The sequence below is a fragment of the Trachinotus anak genome, unplaced genomic scaffold (assembly GCF_046630095.1).
Source record: "Trachinotus anak isolate AG129_WGS33_773 ecotype Australia unplaced genomic scaffold, CSIRO_AGI_Tana_v1 ptg000014l, whole genome shotgun sequence".
NCBI lineage: Eukaryota > Metazoa > Chordata > Actinopteri > Carangiformes > Carangidae > Trachinotus > Trachinotus anak.
The window spans coordinates 5,256,273-5,277,573 of record NW_027273865.1 but is presented as its reverse complement, the minus strand read 5'-3'; the positions used below and the strand labels follow the sequence as shown (position 1 = coordinate 5,277,573).

The 21,301-nt window shown below is 42.2% G+C and overlaps 3 protein-coding genes across 4 annotated transcripts; 2 read left to right on the top strand and 1 right to left on the bottom strand.

Annotated features, from left to right (window-relative positions):
* Positions 1-3,309: 3,309 nt before the first annotated feature.
* On the bottom strand, positions 3,310-6,830 carry polr1g (RNA polymerase I subunit G). The gene is made up of 3 exons (XM_071496338.1): positions 6,488-6,830; positions 5,805-5,949; positions 3,310-4,745 (listed from the first exon to the last, which is right to left on the bottom strand). The coding sequence occupies exons 1-3, from the start codon at positions 6,570-6,572 to the stop codon at positions 3,953-3,955; spliced, it is 1,023 nt and encodes a 340-aa protein (XP_071352439.1). The 5' UTR covers positions 6,573-6,830; the 3' UTR covers positions 3,310-3,952.
* Positions 6,831-7,105: 275 nt separating this feature from the next.
* irf2bp1 (interferon regulatory factor 2 binding protein 1) lies at positions 7,106-12,051 on the top strand. Of its 2 annotated transcripts, none has more exons than XM_071496335.1 (4): positions 7,106-8,121; positions 8,361-8,707; positions 9,191-9,293; positions 10,692-12,051. In XM_071496335.1, exons 1-2 carry the CDS (start codon positions 7,106-7,108, stop codon positions 8,665-8,667), a joined length of 1,323 nt encoding a protein of 440 aa, XP_071352436.1. In that variant the 3' UTR covers positions 8,668-8,707; positions 9,191-9,293; positions 10,692-12,051. The 2 variants fall into 2 exon arrangements, with proteins under 2 accessions (XP_071352436.1, XP_071352437.1); XM_071496336.1 differs by having other exon boundaries at positions 10,641-10,769.
* Positions 12,052-16,375: 4,324 nt separating this feature from the next.
* On the top strand, positions 16,376-20,357 carry foxa3 (forkhead box A3). Its single transcript, XM_071496742.1, has 2 exons — positions 16,376-16,848; positions 18,153-20,357. The coding sequence occupies exons 1-2, from the start codon at positions 16,777-16,779 to the stop codon at positions 19,482-19,484; spliced, it is 1,404 nt and encodes a 467-aa protein (XP_071352843.1). The 5' UTR covers positions 16,376-16,776; the 3' UTR covers positions 19,485-20,357.
* The last annotated feature ends 944 nt before the right edge of the window (positions 20,358-21,301 follow it).

The window sequence follows — 21,301 nt, the reverse complement described above, 5'->3', positions numbered from 1 at the left end:
AAACTGACAGTTCAGTGTTAAAAATCAAAAACAGGTGAACAACACAGATTGTTTTGGTCGGTTCAGTCTGACTGATTCCAGACACATCACTCATGATCACATCTGCACGGATGTTTGGTTTGCATGGATGCACTGAAGGCTACAAACATGGGTCCAATAACCCGCAACAATACAAAGACCATGACACACTTTGACAAAGCACGTGAGGGTTCAGGGTCCAAAACAAAAGTACATTTAACACTGTCTATTGTCTACAGACAGTGACTAATAGGGGCTGCAAGCACAAGCTGTTGGAGGTGGTTTGGCCCTGCGATCATTAAAACTCAATTTTATTGTTTTTCTCATTCAGCTGCTGGTTTTCTTTAACTCAGCAGGTTAACCACAAAGAAAAGGCAGTAACCACTAGTTCCAGACCTGGAGGTTAATCTCACCCTCACTTAAAGTCTTAATGAACTCCAAATTAACTTTATGCATCAATTTTAAAGACAGACACACACAATTTAGTTTATAGCATGTATTTGTAATTAAGTTTCACTTTCTGGCCTGTGTATAGCACAACAGAACATAGGCAAAGAGGGGAAAACAAAAGGTTGATTTCCACATGGACAGTCGTCTGAAAACATTCCAGCTTCAAAAGCCTTAACGGTCTCATTCTGAGGACTCAAATCAAATGATAGAACAACACTACTTGCCTACACATTCCTGTTGAACCTCTGCTCTGGTTGGTTAATTTAGAATTTAGCTCAGACTCAGTGCTGTAGCTATAGCTAGAGACTGACGAAGAAAGCTACACTGAAATTGTATTTATTCTTATGGCCTGTCTACTTCATATTATTATATTTTCACAAATATCTTCATACATATGTATTTTCCTGCTGCTATGTGGAGTGGATTGCTGCTGAGCTAAGGTTTGTTGTGTTTTTATATGCCATGACAATAAAGTATTTATCCATCTATCTAGTGAAATTACCTTCAAGTTAATGCAAAGACTCAAGTGGATGCAGATTCATGCTGTGTGAGGAAAATTAAAGCAAAGATGTTGTCCAGTGAAAATGCTTCATCTTTAGCAAAAAATAAATCATTTCTCTTATTCAGAGTTAATTCATTTAACGTACAGACACAAAGACAGGCAAAAGGAATCTGGCATCTGGGCGAGTTCTTGGTAACTTTTAAGATCAGTCAACGGCTGAGTTGTCAACACGTCACAGACACATTCCACACACACTCAACGCATTTTCTGCATCTGCACTGCATTTCTTTGCACTGCGTACAGTGTGTATTATTAAATTGAATAATTTTAAGTGTTTCTCTTGCCTCGTTGTACGCTTAAACACAGTCTGCAAAACTACTTCAGTGGTCATATTCATGCAAGTAACTCAAACTGAAAATGAGCTTTACAAACAGTGTGGACACACCTCATGGTCACAGTTCCTCTGATGACCATCACAGGTAAAAAAAAAAAAATGAATCAGTGGTAAATGTTTAAGTAGTATTGGCTTGATTGACAGGTGTTAGAGTTAGCCGTGGTAGTTGGCACTTGTTTGCCAAAATTAGGAATTTCTGGAACCAAAATGAAGGTGGTGTTGCAGCGAGAAACAGTTGGAAATACAAGAAAATAAAAATGAATTTTGTGTTAAGGAGATTTAGTCAACACAGTAAAAATCATTTTGGAATTCTCTGACTTTAAGCTCAGGCAGCTGCCCCCCCCCCCCCACACACACACACACACACACACACACACTCATGTGCACCCATGCACTCAAGCCTGCAGACTCTGACTGTGAAGCGCAGACGCTCACACACATTCAACATACCTGTGAGGATACACAGAAATCTGGCATTAGATGTGACTCACTGGGAAACGCTTGATCCAACATCTGACATCTGTGGCTTTAATGGCTGCCTGCTAAACCAAAAAACTACATTTCATGATGGTAAGCCAAGTCCAATGCAGTGAGTAGAAAACTATTCTAAAAATTCTCTTCAGTATGTTTAGGTGGATTTTTTTTTAAAACACTAACATGGTTTTAATCATTTTGGGTGCAGTTGACCCCATGGAGGGAGTCTAGCTTGTAAAAAAAAATGAATGCACAAGTGAGGCTGGATCAATAAAGCCCTGCAGCATGTGCAGAGGGTTATTACAGATGGTGAGAGTGTGATAGCACCAGAGGTGCCTGAGCTCATTAAGAAACAGGACCATACTCCGGTGCAGAGCAGGGAGAGGGGAGCAGTGAGGGGAGGGGGGAGGAGGAGGAGGAGGGGGAGGACGCAGAGCTTGGACTGAGATTTTTCACCTGAGCATAACTGAGATCTGATGAGTCGCTGTCGTCGGAAAATGGAAAAATTTTGAATCCTTTCTTTGTGCGTCTGGACAGCAACAAAAGATCTGCGTTACATTAGTGAAAAGAAATGGTAGCATGTAAATAATAAGCTCGGAGGTTGTTTAGAGGCTGCTTGGCTGCTGCTCCACACAGGAAACAGGCTGGACTGTGGCGCCATCTCCCTGTCAGAACTGCTTTTTTCTCTGTTGCCTTTAATTGAATGGAATTTTTGCTGGCAGTGGAAATGCAGATTTATAGACTTGGGATCCACCAATATAGGTTTCTGAAGCCAATATTTTGTGCAGACATGCAGTATTCTTTAAATATGACTCGTAGCATGCCAACAGATTATAGCCATGAAGGGTTTCCTGCAGTTTGACTCATGGGCGAGTCCAAAAACCATTGAGGAGACCATAAAGATCATCATGATAAGTTGCGATGGACCCATTTAATTGAAGGACAAAATACCTGACATTCACATTTGAATTTGCAAAGAAACTTTTTCTATTGCCGAGTTCAAGGAGAAACCTTCATTGCATCAGAGGTGAATATGACTGATTTCTAGAAGGCCACACAAAAATCTGGGCGTGTCAAGAATTTTATTTCACATTGAGACAAGCAGCAATACGTGGGCAGAGGCTACTCTACAGTGTACTGTGAAATATACAACTTATCGCTGTTCATTCATAAAGTTATTTTGCAAACTCGAATGTTTGACTAAACAGACTGTAGTTTATCTAATACAAACTTTTGCCTTTCCGGATTAAACAATTCCATCAGAAAGCTTTTTTCAGATTATTAGAAAAGTACTGTAATACAAATTGGGCACTTTCTTGTTGTTGCACAATATAAAACCACAGACTGACTTACAACACGAGTTCAAGTTTCATTCCTCCTGGATGAAGTCACTGTGCTTACAAGGCATGAGAGGAAAATGTTGTGCTGTACTCAAACACTTACTCGAGGCAACTGCAGGACAAACACACCATATTTTTTTCATTTTTATTTCACTTATTACTTTTTTTTTTATTTTCTAACATGTGTTTTATTGCAATCATGTAATTTCTCCAACACATATGACTCCTATAAAAAAAAAAAACAAAAAAAACAACCAACTAACGTGACACCGAACCATTATCCTGTCTTAATATCAGCTCTGGTTTTCTGAACTTGCTGCCAAACCAGTGACGTTACCCACCCAGTTATGTAAATATGTACACAAACACAGCAACACAGTTTGAGCATAATCCTATAAAATCTACCACAGCTTGACAGACACTGGCAGAAAGCGCAGAAACTCCCCCCATCTACACCCTTATTACCCATGTGCTCATAGTTGCCTGTGGCCGCACACAGTCTGTGTGTGTAAAGCTGTCACTTTCTAAAATCAGAGTGATAGGAACATTGGCCTTAAAGACGCTGGGATGAATCCACTCTATAATTTGTGTCACTATTCAATTGATTCAGGATGTGCTCTTTTTTTTTTTTTTTTTTTCTTCCAATATACAATGTCCTGCCAAAACTAAGGCTTGCATTATGCTATTTATCAATAAGACGGAGTGAAAGAGTAGTAGACTTGCTTCCAGGTGAGTTCAAGTCAAAAATAAACAACAAATTAAGAAAACTAAACACTAGTCATCGTCTGTTTTGCTTTTCTTCTTCTTTTTCTTCTTCTTTCCTGAGCCTTCCACTACTTCATCATACGAAGTGTCTATTGGTTCACATTTCACCTCTTCCACCTTCACACTGGGCTCCACTCCCTCCTCCACGTCCTCCCGCTCCCTGTCCTTCTTTTTCTTCTTCTTCTTCCTCTTCTCCTCTGAAACATCGCCCTCTTGAAAGGGGAGCTCCATCGTCACCTCGTCTTGAATTCCAGCTGCAGGTTCCTCTTTCACTGTCAACACCTCCTCCACCTCCTCTCGCTCTGTCTTTACGCACTTTTCTTTCTTTTTCTTCTTTTTTTTCCTCCCTTCCTCCTCCTCTTCCTCATGCCCTGCTTCTTCTATGAATCGTTTGACTACGAGAGGGCGGAGGGTTGCAGAAGAGGGCCCAAAGGCGGCCCCGTCCACCTCGTTCTCTGCCACGCAGGTCAGTGTGGGGGTCTTACAGCCAAAGGGGTGGAATCGCTGCTTCAACCCCGGTGGTATGGAGGGTGCTGGAGCAGCGGGGATGACGTGAGGGGCCTGGTTAGTGCTGCTGCCTCCGAAGCTCTCACACACATTTAGCAGGCCTGAGAACGCAGGACCAAAAACGACGCCATCTGATGACTGCTTGTCACTGGTGAGCAGGCGCAGCTCTGAGGTACAGTGGGGGGACGCCAGCATGCTGTAGATCTGCTGGCCGCTCCCAGTCTTGGCTCCGCCTGCAGCAGCGGGAACCTTCAGGGACTTGAGACCTGACAGGGGCACCTTGATGCCACTGAAACTGGATGGAGGGAGGAGAGGTAAAATTAGGTACAACTCAAACCAAGTGGAAAAAGTTTACTCAACTTCAGAAGTCTACACCAACTATATTATTATCTCAGACCGCTGTTGAGTTAAGGGAAACTCTCTGACGCCTCAGCATGGAGCCCATCTCCAGCTCCACCTGCTGGCCTCCACTGACACAAACTGCCCGTTACTTCATGCTGAGTCTGTCTTCCCTCCTATGCTGCCTCACACAATCACTGCAGAGACTGTAACTATGTAACTTAAAAAAGAAAAAAATGACACACTCCTTTTCTCTCTCAGTCACTCACACACTCACACGGTGCATTCAGAAAGTATTCAGACCCCTTCACTTTTTTCACATTTTGTTGTGCTGCAGCCTTATGCTAAAAAAAAAATCCCATCATCAGTCAATAATCAGTACCTCATAATAACAAAGTAAAAACTGAATTTTAGAATTTTTTGCAAAATTATAAAAAAAAAAAAAAAAGAAACTTTGCTATGACACTTGAAATTAAACTCAGGTTCCTCCCATTTCTTTTTATCATCTTTGAGATGTTTCTACACCTTGATTGGAGTCCACCTGTGATAGATTCAGTTGATCAGACAAAGGATTGTGTTGAAGCACAGATCTGGGGAAGACTACCAAAATATTTCTGCTTGACTGAAGGTTCCCAAGGACACAGAGCAATTGGGGAAGAAGGCATTGATGAGAGAGAAGAACCGGATGGTCACTCTAGCTGAGCTTCAGAGATCCTGTGTTGAACTTCCAGGAGAAAAAAATGCTTTTTTTTTTTTTTTTTTTTATAATTTTAGCAAAAGGTCACAATATATCAAAATATCAAACAAATGAATGGGACTGAACACTTTCTGAATGCACTACATATAACACATGTGTAATTTCACTTGAACAAGAAAGCATTGTCAGACCTTTGGTCCCCAAAGGTGTGTGTGTACCCGTTCAGCCAGCCATTTCTTACTGAAATGACTTAAAAGTTTGACCACACACTAGAGACAGAGACCAGGAAACAGATGACAGGGTTAAGAATACACCCACCATTCTGGATTAAAGCTGGCAGGAGCTTTAATGAGCCATAACTCATTCTTCTTGTTCTTCAGACTCTCTGTTAGAGTGCTGCTGCACGGCTTATGGCAGAAAGACACAAAGTCAGCAGGACACTTGAACCTAGTGGTCTTCTTATCTGTGGATCCAAACAGCACACCTTCATCATTTCATCAGTAAAATAACACTGAGCATTAGAAATACACAGAACACAACAAAGGAAGAAAACCCGAGTAAAAGTTGTTTGTGCTCACTCTTTGTTGGATTGACTTTCAGTATCAACATTATCAACATTACAACATTGTGTCCTCTGTGACATGGTGTCAGATAATTATTGTAAAGAATACCAATGACTGGTATGATTTTATGTTGCCTCTCCTTAGATGGAATAGTGGATGGCAAACAGCCAATACTTTGACAAATGCAGAGCATCATTTTTAGCCAGAAAAACAGTAGTTACAATTTTTTTGCTGAAACTTCTCTAGACTAATAATGCCTGAAAATATTTATTTCTGTTAATGAAGGCATTATCCCTCTCTAATGGGGCTCAGTCACAGCCCACTGTACTGTGTATTGTTAGTTGACTGTAATGTAATTCTGAGTGAAACTGGTCTAACTACAATGAGCATATCAGCCAACCAACGCCAACTTCGTGCAATCAATGAGTGTGAACTTACCGGGTTCGTTTTGCTTTACCGGTGATTTTGTAGCAGGATTGTCCGCTTCATCTTCGCTCGATGAAGATGATATGTCTCTTGGCATTTTTATGTTTTAAATTAACATAAAAGCACTGAAATTAAAAAGTTTCTGCCTCGAAACACATGGCTATGGGGGACGCACATGTGTTGACACAAAATGAACTCTGACCTTTTAATTATTTCACTTCCGTGTCAGTTTTGGTTGTAGTTTCACCGCCAGGCCTCATTCGTGTCTTTGAAATGACAAAAACAGGTAAGAAAACTCAAACACCCACAATGCCCCTCGCATGGTTACGTAACGTTCCAGCGTCCGTTGGAGAAGCAGTTGACAGCAGCGAAGAGCAGGCCGAAGTGGGTAAACAAAAAAAACATATGAGAAAAAGAGCGAAAACAACCCAGAAGTTTGAGCTAGTTTTATATCTGTAGAATGTGTAACATTGTTTTGAAACGGTGTGAAGCCAGTTGAAGTAGCAAGTGGTTAGCAAAGAGAGGGCGTCCACCTGTCAAAGCTAAATAGGTTAACGCAGCTAACGTGTGCTAGCGCGTTAGCAAGCTAGCTGGCTGTTGAACCCGCTCAGGTTAGCTACCTGGCCAGCCATGTCGTCTCCGTCCTCCTCCAGGCGCCAGTGGTGCTACCTGTGCGACCTGCCAAAGATGCCTTGGACTGTGGTGTGGGACTTCAGCGAAGTGGTTTGCCGTGGCTGCGTGAACTACGAGGGAGCAAATCAGATTGAATTCCTGATAGCGAGCGCCCGACAGCTGAAACGAACTCACGGGATGCAGGACGGTAACGTCAGGTCACCTGGTCCCTCGCCCAATAAGCACGGCACATCTGGCAGAGGAGAAGCGGCGGCAGACGGTGGCAGGCCTCACACCGACCGTTTCGACAGGGGAGGAAGAGGAGAAAGCACCGGGTCAACTGTTCGGGTGCCGCCCAACGGGCTGCACCGTGACGGGCAGCCGCCTCAAGAAGTCAACCGTCAGAGCCCCAGCGGCAGCCGGAGACCCATGCTAGGAGCTGCAATCCCTCCTAGTCTAGTAACTCAGAGTATTGCAGGGATTCCACATGGGCTACTTGCGGGCATGCCTGCGGGCCTGACAGCCAGGACAGCCCCCATGAGCAGCCCTATGATCTTCCAAGCCCCGGTGCTGGCCGAGATGAGTCGCAGACAGCTGGCGATAGGAATGGGGATAGCCCCATTTATCACTCCAGAGCTGGAGCGAGAGCTCAGTTCATCCCAGAACCAACCCAAGACACAGACACAGGTTCACACTGCTGTAGCTGGCAGCAGTACCAGCAAAAGTTCAGGCCTCCCTTCTTCATCCTCCTCCATGGCAGGAGGTGTGAGCCAGACCAGTCCCAAGCCTGCTTCATCTCCAGCCAGGCAACCACGTCCCCTCGCCGCGAGGTCCGGAGGGGAACCCCTGGGATCCAGTACCTCAGCAGAGGCGGCCACCACAGCTGCAGCGTTACCCCACAGTGGTGCTTCTGAGTTGGGTTCTGCGTCCACCAGCAACACCCATTCAACCGGAAACACTCTGTCCTGCACCTTGTGTCATGAGAGGCTGGAAGACACACACTTTGTCCAGTGTCCATCAGTGTCAGGACATAGGTTTGTGTGAATTAATGTTACCAAGAATAAAATGCTTTGTTTTTAAATCTTTCAGTGAGACCTTGTAAGCAGTTTAAGCCTGAACTTTAGGCTCTGGAAACAGGAAGCAGTTACTTAAACAAATAATTGATTTGCACTGTATTGTACTGTACTGTATAAATAAACATTATTTGTCAGTATCCTTTTATGCCTCATGGAAAGTTATAATAACCTGTCTTTTCTACCCCCACCAAATGTAGGTTCTGCTTCCCCTGCACCAGGGTGTACATCCAGAGCCGGCGGGGAGATGGGGAGGTGTACTGCCCCAGTGGAGAGCGCTGTCCATTGGACAACTCTCCCAACAGCCCCCCTTGGGCCTTCATGCAAGGAGAGGTCTCCACCATACTGGGCACTGCTGGAGCAGGAGCTGCATCAGCTGCTGCATCTGGAGCCGGATCAGGGCCTGGAGCTGCAGCTGCATCAGCATCTGGTGCTGGAAGTGGAGCTGCCAGCGGAGCTGGATCTGGGAGTGGAGACATTACCGTCAAGAAAGAGAGAGAGACGTGATGGTGATTTCCATGGAAACCAAGACCCAACACAGGAACAGGCAGGTCCACGTACAGTTTAACACTCATTGTTTGAAGCCTAGCAACACCTTAGTTTACTCCGTGTTCAAGTAATGAATTTGCCAGATTTAAGTTTTTGACAACAGCTCCAGGTTGTAAATGTGGATGTTTGTGAATACTTAACTGTTGAATACATACATTATTAATTACAACTGAATAGGTATTTCTATTATTATTTTATCAATATTTTCTGTATTTTTGTGCTGCGGTATCATCCAGGCTGTTGGGATTATTGGAATAACAAATCAAATGAATATATGTTAAGTAGATGGAAGAACTTTAGTAAGGGAGGGGTGATACAAAATGATCTATCAAGCAGCAAAGACGTTGTATGACAACATCTCAGTAAAAAGCTCTCAGCGTTGTACAAGCGTTGTTAGATGTGCCTAATCTAGACCACACAACTTTGATAGTGATTTGATTTTTAAATGCTGTGAATTTGTGTTTGCTTTTTGTCATCCCAGAGTCGTATCACAAACCAAAAGGAGATGTCTGCACTGGAGTGCTGAGATATCCAGAAGAGGGGCATCACAGCGACCCACAGTTCAGAAAACCTCCATTTAACAGGTCTTAACTGCACCTACTCGCTCCACCTAGTTTTATCAACAATATCAGATCTTGTCAGATGTCTGACTGAATTTGCAAAGCCTGCCTTCACATTTTGTCATTATGAATTTTTATCCAACTTTTAACCTAAATCCTAAAGTTCTGATGTAATGAGAATGTGAAATCAAATTTCATTTATCACTTTAAATTTCCCAGTGCATCCTTTGCATTGTGAGCTTACCCTCACAAACTCTGGAAAACAATCCTATATCAAATACTCACTTCAGCAAACAGCAGAGATCTTGGTGTAATGACACCACGCCTTTATCAAGACACCAAGAATTGTAATCGGGTATATAAATTAAACTGGTCATTGTGATGTACTGTTGGAATCAGATTCACAGATATTCATTCATACTTTTTAAAGGTAGTAGAAGTTGATTCAACTGATCATGGCCGCATTAGCACTGGCGCTTAGCTCCTGTTACTAGCTGAAAATAAACAGGCTGAAACAACACATAGGCTACACCAGAAATTTTCCACAAACAAAATCTTGCACCATTAGAATAACTTGATGCAGAAAAACTCTTCAAGATGCACTTTAAGAAGCGACCATAGCCAACAGGACTACAAGAGTGACCACCAGTATATTAACCTATAATTGGTATTGGTTTTGTTTGCTAAATGTAGAGAGCATAACGTCTGATTGTAGCCTGTTAGGTGAGCTAACATATGGACGTTTAGGGTGTCAAATTACTTCTCTCAAACTCACAGATAGTAGCTATGGTCCAGGGTTTTTTATAGCAGTACACTGAATTTTGTGTTTGTATGGGAACTCACACTCAAGCTTGCTTCAACAGTTCCAACACAAACATTGAAATGCAGTAGCCACGGTTGTTGTGTATCTTTTCCTCGTTGATGAGCAAACTGTTGAGCACAAGCAGGCAGCAGGTGGTCAGATCTCGGACTGTTCACGGTAAAATACAGGCTGTTCTGAGTTGAAACAAGTTGGAAATGAACTCTCACACAAAATGCCATTTTCTCTGCCGGTGCTGGGTCTAAATTAATTATTTATGTTTCAACAAATTCCATTTACATTAACAACTGACATGAAATTGACAGTTATGATGACAAAGTGTACCTTACATTTTAAGTACATTTTTATTGTCGTTTATTGATTTATGACTGAATCTTTGCCTTGGCGCACAATCATGTGTATATATATATATATATATATGTGTGTGTGTGTGTGTGTGTGTGTGTGTGTGTGTGTGTGTGTGTGTGTGTGTGTGTGTGTTTTTTTTTCAAACAAATGGAAAAACTCTCCATTAAAACATCTAAACGTGCAAACCGACATGATGTGGACAGAATGCAGGTTGTGACATTTCTCTGTACGTCTGTGCACTTGTTTTTCATCAGCTTTAAACGAAGCTGAAAGGAGAATGTTTGCTGTGTAGAAACAACCAGTCATCTGTCAAAGCATCGGCCAGCCACAGAGACTCTGTGTGTGACTGTATTCAAATGTCGCTTTCATATAAGATCCAGCCCAGCCTACGCTTTACCCCGAATGTATATGAAAAGATATCTATTGATAGACCTAGGACTATATTTTATACTAGAATGTTAAATGTTATATACTGTATAGACCTATAATAGTATGTATGTGCAATCCTTAGTCATGGTATATGCAACAGTTTGGAATATGTAATAAAAAAATGATTGCATATAATTTCTTAAACCTTTTGTTTTTTAAAGTGAGAACCCACCTAAAAGCCAAATGATTCATCTGTAATCCTGAACAGTCTGACATCATTAATCATTGATTTTCTCCAAAAATTAGAAACAAGACAACTTTGCATCATGTGACACTTGTATGGACTCGGTTTTCAAAAGTACAGATCTTGATTTAAACAGACAACCACACAAGCCTGTCAAGCTTGCTTTCCATTTATAGTCAATAGAACAAATATGAATGACCATACGCAGCCATTTGTCACATTCATTAGACTTAATTTGATAGTTACATAAACATGTTAAGGAATTAAATGTTCCTAAATTGAACAATTCAGCAGTTAGACGCTCACATATTAAAACCGAAGAGTTTTTTGGGGGATTCTCTCTTTATGTGCAGTATGTACTTGTCAGTACAGAAGCACAGACAAACCAAAGGTAATTTTATGCCCAAACTGATGTTTCTGGATGTAAATGTTTTATGGAAAAATAAATATATAGCTATATTTCTTGGCCAGGTCTTAACCAGTTTCCTTCATCAAGCCGTTACAGTTTACAGGCCATGTGGTCTACTGTACTTACGGGATTTTACATATAAAAGTCTATAGTATTCAGCAGATGCTTATATATGGGCCTTCTATATTGACAGAATATCCCACAGATCAGGTTTGTTGTAGAGAAATGTCTTTGAAGAAGTGGAATTTAAGTTTAATATGCACTGATACATCATGCAATCCCTTGTTAAGTGCCTTTTTAAAATGTTTACCGCCTGTTTGTGTGTCTGGGAACCTCAGGGGATGTAGGAGTGCAATGGCTTTTTTATTGTCTAGTCAATGATTAACCTGAATCTTTTTCCCTTCTATCGCCATCAGACGGCTTTTGCTTTTATCTGAAGCCTTTGTAAAGTCAGTAGGCCATTCATTGTTTGGATATGGCCTCTCCTCGCATTGAGTTTCTTTTCATTTATGTGTTATGTTGAGATCTGTTGGTTTTATTGCAGCTTCATGTATAAAATAGAAACCAGGAATAAATGGGATGGAAACTTGTACTCTGTTTCTTGAGTTTTATCACTGAGATTTAATCATTTGAAATATCTTGTTTATGAGGAAAATCTAATCAGATGTAACTGATCAAGATCCCTCTGTTAATATTCATGAATATTTTATAACTCAGTGTTACCTAAAGTTAGCTAAAACTATCCTCTTTCTCAAACAGCTCAGTTGATTCCTAACATAAGGGGAGAGTTGATTTTGTAACCATGCATTATTACCTAGGATACCAGTGCACTTGTCATCTGGCATCACTGCTGCAGAGACAGCAGGTTTCTAACTACAACTGAGGACACACTGAGTTTATGTCCTTCAGTATAAATTCACATGGTGGCTCTGTTCAGAGTCAAGTCAGTTAGACCATCACATATGGAGAATCTGGGGCCAGTTTTAACAAAACACTGTTAAGTCTTCTTCTTGAAGTTTCTTTAAAATGTTCACTTAAGTATTTAAGGTTTTATACTTATCTTAGTCTTACACTTTAAAAAATCACTTAAAGTCAGCTAAACCATTGCACAAAAGACCTTAGCAATCAAAGTGAGGAAAAAAAACTGAAGGCACCTTTGTCTTAACATGGCGGAGTTTATGGTAATAAATGAAGATTTTAATACTGAGAAAGTCAAACATCACAAAGATATCTTAACTAAATTATCAGGTTTACTAATGTAATTTACAAAATTCAGTAAAATATTATTCCTTACATACTAATACAGTGAATATAATTTCTGACAATATTTCATACACTTGGTCTCTAATCACATCTGAAAATGAGTTCATGTATGAGGTTAACCCTCAAGATTACCATCCAGCAGCTTTGAGCTTAATGACTGTTGGTGTAAATGCAACCACCAGGTAAATTCAACCTTGTTTAAAAGAAATTAAAATCCAGGCTCCTGTCAAACATTCACGTCAAATTATCCTCATGTATTAAACGAGAAGTCAGGATCTATGAGAGGGGTTTAGTTTGATAAATCACTTAAATAATTTTGAGGCCTGTTCATTTAATTTTACCACGGCTAACATAAGATAAAAAAAATTGAGGAACCAAGCAAACCCTCCCTGAAAGACAAGTACAGATGGTGCAGTTGAAGCTTCTTGTTTTGTGGAGGTCACATGATGGCGCTCTTACGCTCCTGCCCTCAGTCTGTCTGACGGCGCAGAGGCTGCTGGACAAGTTGAGAATTGTATCAGTTTTTATCTTTTATTCAGGATATTATGGCCCGTGCAGCCAACAAGCCCAGCACACTCTTAAAGTTACAGAAGAACTTAAGGAACGCAAACACAGTTATTTCATGGGAAGTTCATGTCCATAGTCGCAATTTTATGTTGCGATTTTTCAAATGTGAAAAGTCTCAGCCACAAACCAGCTCCATAATCCATTTTTTCCTAAGTGGAATCGACTTGGTTAAAATGATGCAGCTGCTCTTAATGATGACGCTGCTCATTTTTATTGTGAAGAAGAAGAAGAGGATGGCGGGGGGCGTCCGGCCGCCGTGCTGCTGGTAGGCCGATCTGTCGTTTCCTCCATTAGTGTCAGCTTGTTACAGCCATTGTTAAACCAATTATAGAGGTGTTAATGGACGATAGAAGAGCCATTGGCATGAAAAACGGCCCACAGAGACGATATGGATAAATGTGAGTTGGGGAAATAAAGGGGGGACCTTAAAGGAGCATTACACCAATCAGAGATGCGTATTAAGAGGCCAGGCTGAAGGTTGACGCGCCATGGCCAGTAAAGCCACTATTAGCTACTAAAGCGCATCCTCCCGAGTGTGTGGAAAATAAAAATGAGATAAATAAACCAGGGTGTGTCTGCTTGTAGATTCAGAGAGTTTATTACACTGAACGGGCTCAGGACGAAGCTTCACCTCTGCTTATTGGACATTTGTGGACCTGGGTTTCTGTTTTTTTTTTTCAAACCAGCATGAATGTGATGCTGTGTATCCTTAGAAATTCAGGACATCAGATTTTCCACCAGCATGTGAAAGCAGCATAATTATGGCTAAATACTTAGCTCAAGTTACTAATGGAAAAGAGATGAATCACCACCGCAACAGCCCGATAGACTGATCTTAGACGTAAACATGCATCTTCTTATAAATCTTTTTTTTTTCATTTATCTGAAGATCTAAAACCTTCTGGGGGAGTTTTTGCTCCTTGTAATGTTGCTGATGAAGTAAAGTCTGCTGCCATTTTAGATACAGAGGTTCATGCAGCCCTCAAAGAATCTGTTTATTACCATGTGGTGGTTCATTAAGACCGAGGCCTACACCAAACAACGTGTCCCTTCTGTGGAGACTGGACTTCTTTGAATATGACCACAGGCTGGAGGTCAAAGTTTACCAGCCTCTTTTTTTTTTTTTTTTTTTTATCTACCACGACATCACCGTGCAGATGAAATGAGCTCATCTCTTTCAGGCTTAATTACATCATTACAGACACTGAGGTGTTAGCTCACTCCACGTGTTAATCGACTTCACAGCCTTTTGCAAACAGGCGATAATCGCCGAGATTTTACAGGTGATGGCCTGTGGAGAGTCTGATTGATAATGTATAGCCGATATATTCCATCAGAGCTGTGGCTGAAATATCACGATGGGAAACAATGACTGGCTCGGTTGCAGATTTGAAGAATGCGTCCTGACAGCCACCAACACAAACGCCGTCAGGTGTGCTGAAGACGCAGTTTTCATGAAGGCAACACAGCCAGCAGGTGGACAATATTATAAATGTTTATATCTTAAAAATTGTCATTTACCCCAAATAACCTTCCGCAGACATAAAATCTAAGCCGATGTTCCCCGAAACAGAATCAGTACTTTAACGCTCAAACGTTTTTTTTTTTTTGTTTGTTTGTTTTGTTTTTTTTGTTTTTTGTTTTTTTGCTGAATCTGCGCTCTGATATTCCTTCCTGCTATTCCTTATTTCCTCGGGAATCTTTTCTCACCGTCTAATCCCGTCGACCTCCCGCCTGCGCATCAATTACATCTCCATTGACCGGCCATTAGGCAGAGGCATTGACATTCACAGGCCTCCGTCTGCACCGAGGCTTGATGTGTATTCCACAACACAAGAGTCCGGCTCTACGCATGAGCCTACAACCAGGATTACATTATTTATTGTATTTCTCTGTGGCGTCAGGCCGCGGATGTATCTTTGGAGGAAAAAAAAGTCTCCACGAAGTTCTCGGGGAAAAGGAGGACGCTCGCATTTAAACTGAGCCCAGTTTGCGCACAGATTGCGCACACGAGTATCCAGTAGAGCCAAATGGAGCTGACCAAACTGTTGATCTTTTTACAGCATTTAGAGCTTTAGTGCAAGTGATGATGAATAACAGCTCTGGAGCTATGGGCTACTCGAAGAGCATCAGATTACGCACCACTCAGGCTACGCACGAACAAACACTTGGTCCGTTGGTCCTTAAAGTTTTGATATTGATCTTATTTTACCAGATTGTTTTGGTGCAGCGGTGCAACACCTTCGTGTGGCAAGAGTCCGTTTTTCATGACTGTGGGAGGGTCCCGCAGTGTGGTAGTGGTGGTGGGCACTCAAAGGGTTTGCTGTTTCTGATTAGGATCTCTGATTATCTGATATTCCCCTTTTGATAGTCAAATATTCTCCTGGTGGTCGTGGGTTTATTTTCATGACTATCAGGAAAATATTTGACTATCAAAACCCAGAATCTGAAATAAGTCCGGCAGTTATTACAATTAAGCCCCCAGAGAATGTGTGAAAAAGTCCACAGCCCCAGAGAAGTGATAGCCGAGGGAATTAACAACTTTCACGCCCCTCACCACACTCACACACACACACACACACACACAGAGAGAGAGAGAGAGAGACACGTCACAAAACGGACTCCCCACTCCAGTTAAACTCGTTCAATCTCCAATCAATTTTTCGCAAAATCAAATGAATCTGTTGATGAAGCCTATGGTATAATTTCGCTATTTAATTTTAATTGCGAAAACTGCAGAAAAATCAGACACGATTCAAGAAAAAAACAATTTGAATAAATTGTTTTGATATATCTGCAGAGTAGAACCGCGTTTGATAATCACCTTCTGACCGTACTAACTCCTCACTCTTATGAACTTCACTGATACATTCAAAAAAAAAATCCACTCAGCTCTGCACTGAGAGACTGTGGGACAGTCATTCGTCCGGGTGGCCCCGGTGCCGCCGCAGGGCCAATATACAGCACGCCAGGGGGCCACATCGGCCTTTTTGCAAGGCCCTTCCTGGATCCTAACACGGTATTCAAATGTCAGGATGGGCGGGCCCCGCCGGCCCCTTATAAGAGGAGGACGTCCAGGATGCCCTGCTGTATTTGCGCTTCACCTCCGCCTGAGTCCCGAGGCCCCGGTGCAGAGAAGAAAACGGGCCAGAAGAAGAAGTCAACATCTGCTGAGCCAGAACAAGATTAAGGTTATGAAACAATGGATGACTGACAAATAAGAAATATTGACTTTACTACTCCCAGGAGCACAGCGTCACTTCACTATTTGATTTTTTTTCCTAACACATTTTTTTGGCTCCAGATATTTTCTGCCTCTTTCTTGGCAAAAGGAAACACCTTTATGTTTGGATTTTTCCCCGAAAACTTCCAATTTTTATAAGGATTTTATATTTATTTTGAAGTCCTCCCCCCACCCCCCCCCCCACCCCCGCAAAAAAAACCCGGTCATAGATAAGCCTTTCTCCTCCAGAGATTTGTGTTGGGGATGTTGAGCTCTGTGAAGATGGAAACCCATGATCTACCAGAGTGGAATACTTTCTACAGCGAGGCCAGTGAGGTAAAGACGCACTCACAAAATAATAATAATAATAATAATAATAATAACATTATATGACTCACACCGTTTTCATCTCCTCCTGATGTAAACAGCGGGACGTGTCTCAGTCTCTTCTTGAATTTAAGTGAAAAAGTAACGACAGATTATTATTTGCGCGCATTCTCAACAAGACTGAATAAATCTGTCATCTGATCACATCGCTAATTATAACAGAATATTATGAAGAGTTTTCATCAACGGGCTTCTATGGGAATAATGTAGGAGTACCATGAGAATTAAAATAACTTGAAGTACACAGAGTAATTTTGAGTTTAAAACTGTAGGAACATTGTGGTAACAGCACAAGAGAAAAATAAAAATGACACAAAGTGCAAAAATAATTCATGAATTCTCCTATTATAAAAATACTAATAGTTAAATTAAATAAATACTATTGGGAAAACAAAATATTTTTAGTCTTTTCATAGATTAGAAGCCACTAAAATAATGAATTCGACTTTAAATGTTTTTATTTAGTTATTAAAGATTCAGGCGCATTAAATTCATTCTTTTGAGGAATGAATTTGTGTCTCCTCAAGTGTTGCGAGAATTCAGGTGTAAATGTGACAAGACTTTTTTTCGCTCACTAATTGAATTAGAGTTAATTCTATCAGCAGCTTCAGTTCTCACCTCACCTAGACCTGATGAAATTACCGAGAAGAAAGAGTCTGATAATATTTAACCAAAGGATCAGTCGGGCGCTTTCTATCCCCGTGGATTTTATTCTCTCTTCTCGGTGGCCTATTAAAAACATTTCCTTCAAAAGGCTTTTTGAGATTTCTCAAAAAAAAAAAACTTATTTGGGATTTTTTTAAAAATACGGAATTATTCATCTTTGTCAAACACTTTAGGTTAAATACTGAGCAGCTTGTTTTTGGAGGAGGCCGTGTGAACCGAGAGGCACCATGACGCGCTTTTTACGCATTTTCAGGTTAACATCGCTGTGTGAAATCCATGTCCTCCCTCTGCGCACTGAGAGCTTCATTGTGCATTGATAAGAAGTCACTTTTTTAAAATGGAGAGTCAAGCCGCTTTGCTTTCACACCTACAGTCGTTTTACAGAGAAAAATGAAATGAAATCAAATAATCTCAACAGAGCTGTTCATGTTATTTGTTTTCATAAGCTCAGAAATTTAAGGTCATTGTTAGCTGATTATATTTTATTCTTTAAAGAGGCTGTGATCTTTGTGGTATGATGTGTGTGAACCATCTCTGTGTTTTCCTTGTGAATAACCAGATGTTGCTATGCCCCTCTTTGTCTCCAGATGTATTCCTCTCCCAGCACCATGAACTCTGGTCTGGGCTCCATGGGCTCCATGGGCACCAACAACAGCTACATCAACCTGAACCTAGCCACCGCTACCCCCGCAGGTATGAACATGGCGTACCCCAGCTCCAGCCTCAGCAGTTCCCCACTCACCTCCATGGGCTCCGGGCCCGGCCACATGCCCCTCTCCCCAGTGGCTTCGTCCCTCAGCTCCAGCTCTCTCACTCAGCTGGGCCCCGCTGCTCCCAGCGCCCTGGGCTCCTTGTCCCACTACCAGAACATGGGCCAGTCCATGAGCCAGCTGGGATACCCCTCCACTGCAACCCTGAGCCGGGCCGGGCCTAAGGAGATCCCCCCAAAGCCCTACCGACGTTCCCTGACCCACGCCAAGCCGCCGTACTCATACATCTCCCTCATCACCATGGCGATCCAGCAGAGTGGCAGCAAGATGCTCACCCTCAACGAGATCTACCAGTGGATCATGGACCTGTTCCCCTACTACCGCGAGAACCAGCAGCGCTGGCAAAACTCCATCCGCCACTCACTCTCCTTCAACGACTGCTTCGTGAAGGTGGCTCGCTCGCCAGACAAGCCAGGCAAAGGTTCTTACTGGACTCTGCACCCGCAGTCAGGCAACATGTTTGAGAACGGCTGCTACCTGCGACGCCAGAAACGCTTCAAGATCGAGGACAAGATGGCAAAGAAAGCAGGAAAGAGCCAGGAGGTGGGCTCGGGTAAAGGAGGCCACGGTGGAGATCACCTGGTGGAGGATCGCAGCCCCACGGGAGGATCAGAGGGAGCCGACTCCGCCCACTCAGACAACTCCCACCCGGGCTCTTCAGATGACCAGCCGCATCCCAGAAACTCCCTGGTTCCACTAGAGTGCCCTCAGCTGTCCTCCTCACACCTCCACAGCCCACCTGTCTCCCTGCCTCCCTCTTCCTCCACCTCATCCTCCATCCCTCCATCATCCTTGTCCCTCTCCGCCACCTCCTCCTCAAACCCGCTCCTCCACTCCCAGTCTTTAGCGAGTGGCGCCCACCTCCTGCCCAGCGCCATGCAGCAGCACATGGACCTACAGAGCGACGCCCTCAAGTCCCTGGACCCCCACTACAACTTCAACCACCCCTTCTCCATCACTAACCTCATGTCCAATGAGCAGAAGATGGACCTCAAGTCCTACCAGGACCAGGTGATGGCCTACAACAGCTACGGCGGCGGCTCTCCTGTGGGAGCCAAGCAGATCTATGACAGCCCGGGGCCGGCTGCCATGGACTCAGGTGCTTATTACCAAACTCTGTACAGCCGCTCGGTGCTCAATGCCTCCTAATATGGACACTCACACACACACTCACTCACACATACACACACACAAACACACACCTGTCAGTAGCGGTGAGCCAAGATGGAGACTTATCTTCCTCTCTGCCTTTTCTAAAATGGACACCCCAGCTCTCTTTATCTCCTTCTTTCTTCCTCTCTCTCTCTCTCTCTCTCTCTCTTTCTCTCTCTGGCTCACGTCCAGTGGCCTTGGAAGAGACTCACATCTAAAATGGCCGCTGTGTTTGAGGGACCAAAGGACTTTTTTTCCCCCTTTTACCAGCTGTGATGAACGAGGAGATTGGGTTGGTTACATGGAGGACAGAAAAGAAAAGTCTTCACTGATGATGAAGACGTTTGAGATGTCAGATCCCGTCTTCGCACCGCGTGTGTGGCGAAATTGGCTTTGTACAAAATGTAAATAGAGCTAACGTGGGGGGGAAAAGGATATTTGCATTTATTTATGAGGGGAATAAATTTTAATATATCTTGTATAGCGCTCTGTCGACCAGTTACAACCCAAATGTGAGGTTTTTTTTTTTAAACCAAAGACGGAGAGAAGGAGTCGAGTTTCAGGTTACTGCTTCAGGCAGGTGTTACTGCAGCGGGAGACAGTTTAGTACAATATATATATTTTTTTTTGTTACAGCATTTCACACTACGTTTTGTCGTTTCTGTCAGATCAGGCATCCGTCAATGTAAATGTAGCTCATGAGGTCTGTACTTAAAAAAAATGATTTGTCGTTTTGTTTGATATGAAGTTAAAGGAAAAAAAAAAAAGCATCGACACAGAAATAAAAAAAAAATCTTCTGAGAAGAAAAGAAGCAAAGTAACTGTGGTAAAAAAAAAAAAAAGAAAAAACTAAAAAAAAAAAAAGAAAAACATATTGTGTTTCTGTTTTTCATGGCCCGAAATCATTTCCTGTTGTTACCTATATGAGAGCATTAAAATGAAATGCTCTCCCACAGACTGTAACATGTTGAATAACACAGCTGAGGTGCATGGGGGGAGTTCAGTCAATGACTAAAACAGTGGAAGGGAGGAGAGATGCACTATGGGAGGATTTACATACAGTACTTTGCACTATGGAGCTCCCATTGGTCAGGTGGGCTGATAGTGTGTGTTTGTGTGTGTTTGTGTGTTACAACAATACTTAGGAACACCCCCACCCTCTTACACTGTCAATGCATCAGCTCAACGGGATCAGTGTATCAATGTCAAAGGGTGTCAAATAACCCTCGCTCCCTTTCTTCAAATGACTGCTGATCTGATTAGAGATCAATGTACCGATGATCTATTGAAGGATTATTCTGATAAACGACAGAGGACGCAGAAGTTTCAGGTTACATGACGTCCTCTGTGGAGCATATTTTAGGTTCAGAGAAATGTCTTTTATTTAAGCTATGTTTCTTTTCAAACTTTGAAAGTGTGCTGACATAATATATTGGTTTTTTTTTTGTTGTTGCTGTTTCTGTTGTTGGTTTAAATGTGATTTAAAATGATTCATGTTTCATTTTTCTTATTAAAAAGGTAAAAAACCTGGGGAGAAATGGTGCATTTGTTTGTTTATTTCCACCAGCGTTAATGCAGGAAGTTTTTGGTGTCACTGTGGATGCACGTGAAAAGTCAAAAGTAAATCACACACTGAATAGACATTTAAAATCACATCAGAGTCAAGTTATCTTTCTGCTTCACAGGCTTGCTTTCTTCAAATTTCACAAAATCATGAAAAGAGACTTTCAGGATTTCATGTAGGAATAAAACTAGAGCATATTAAAATAATGGGTTTGGCCATTTTCCAGACATATTTTACCAGATGAGTCCTC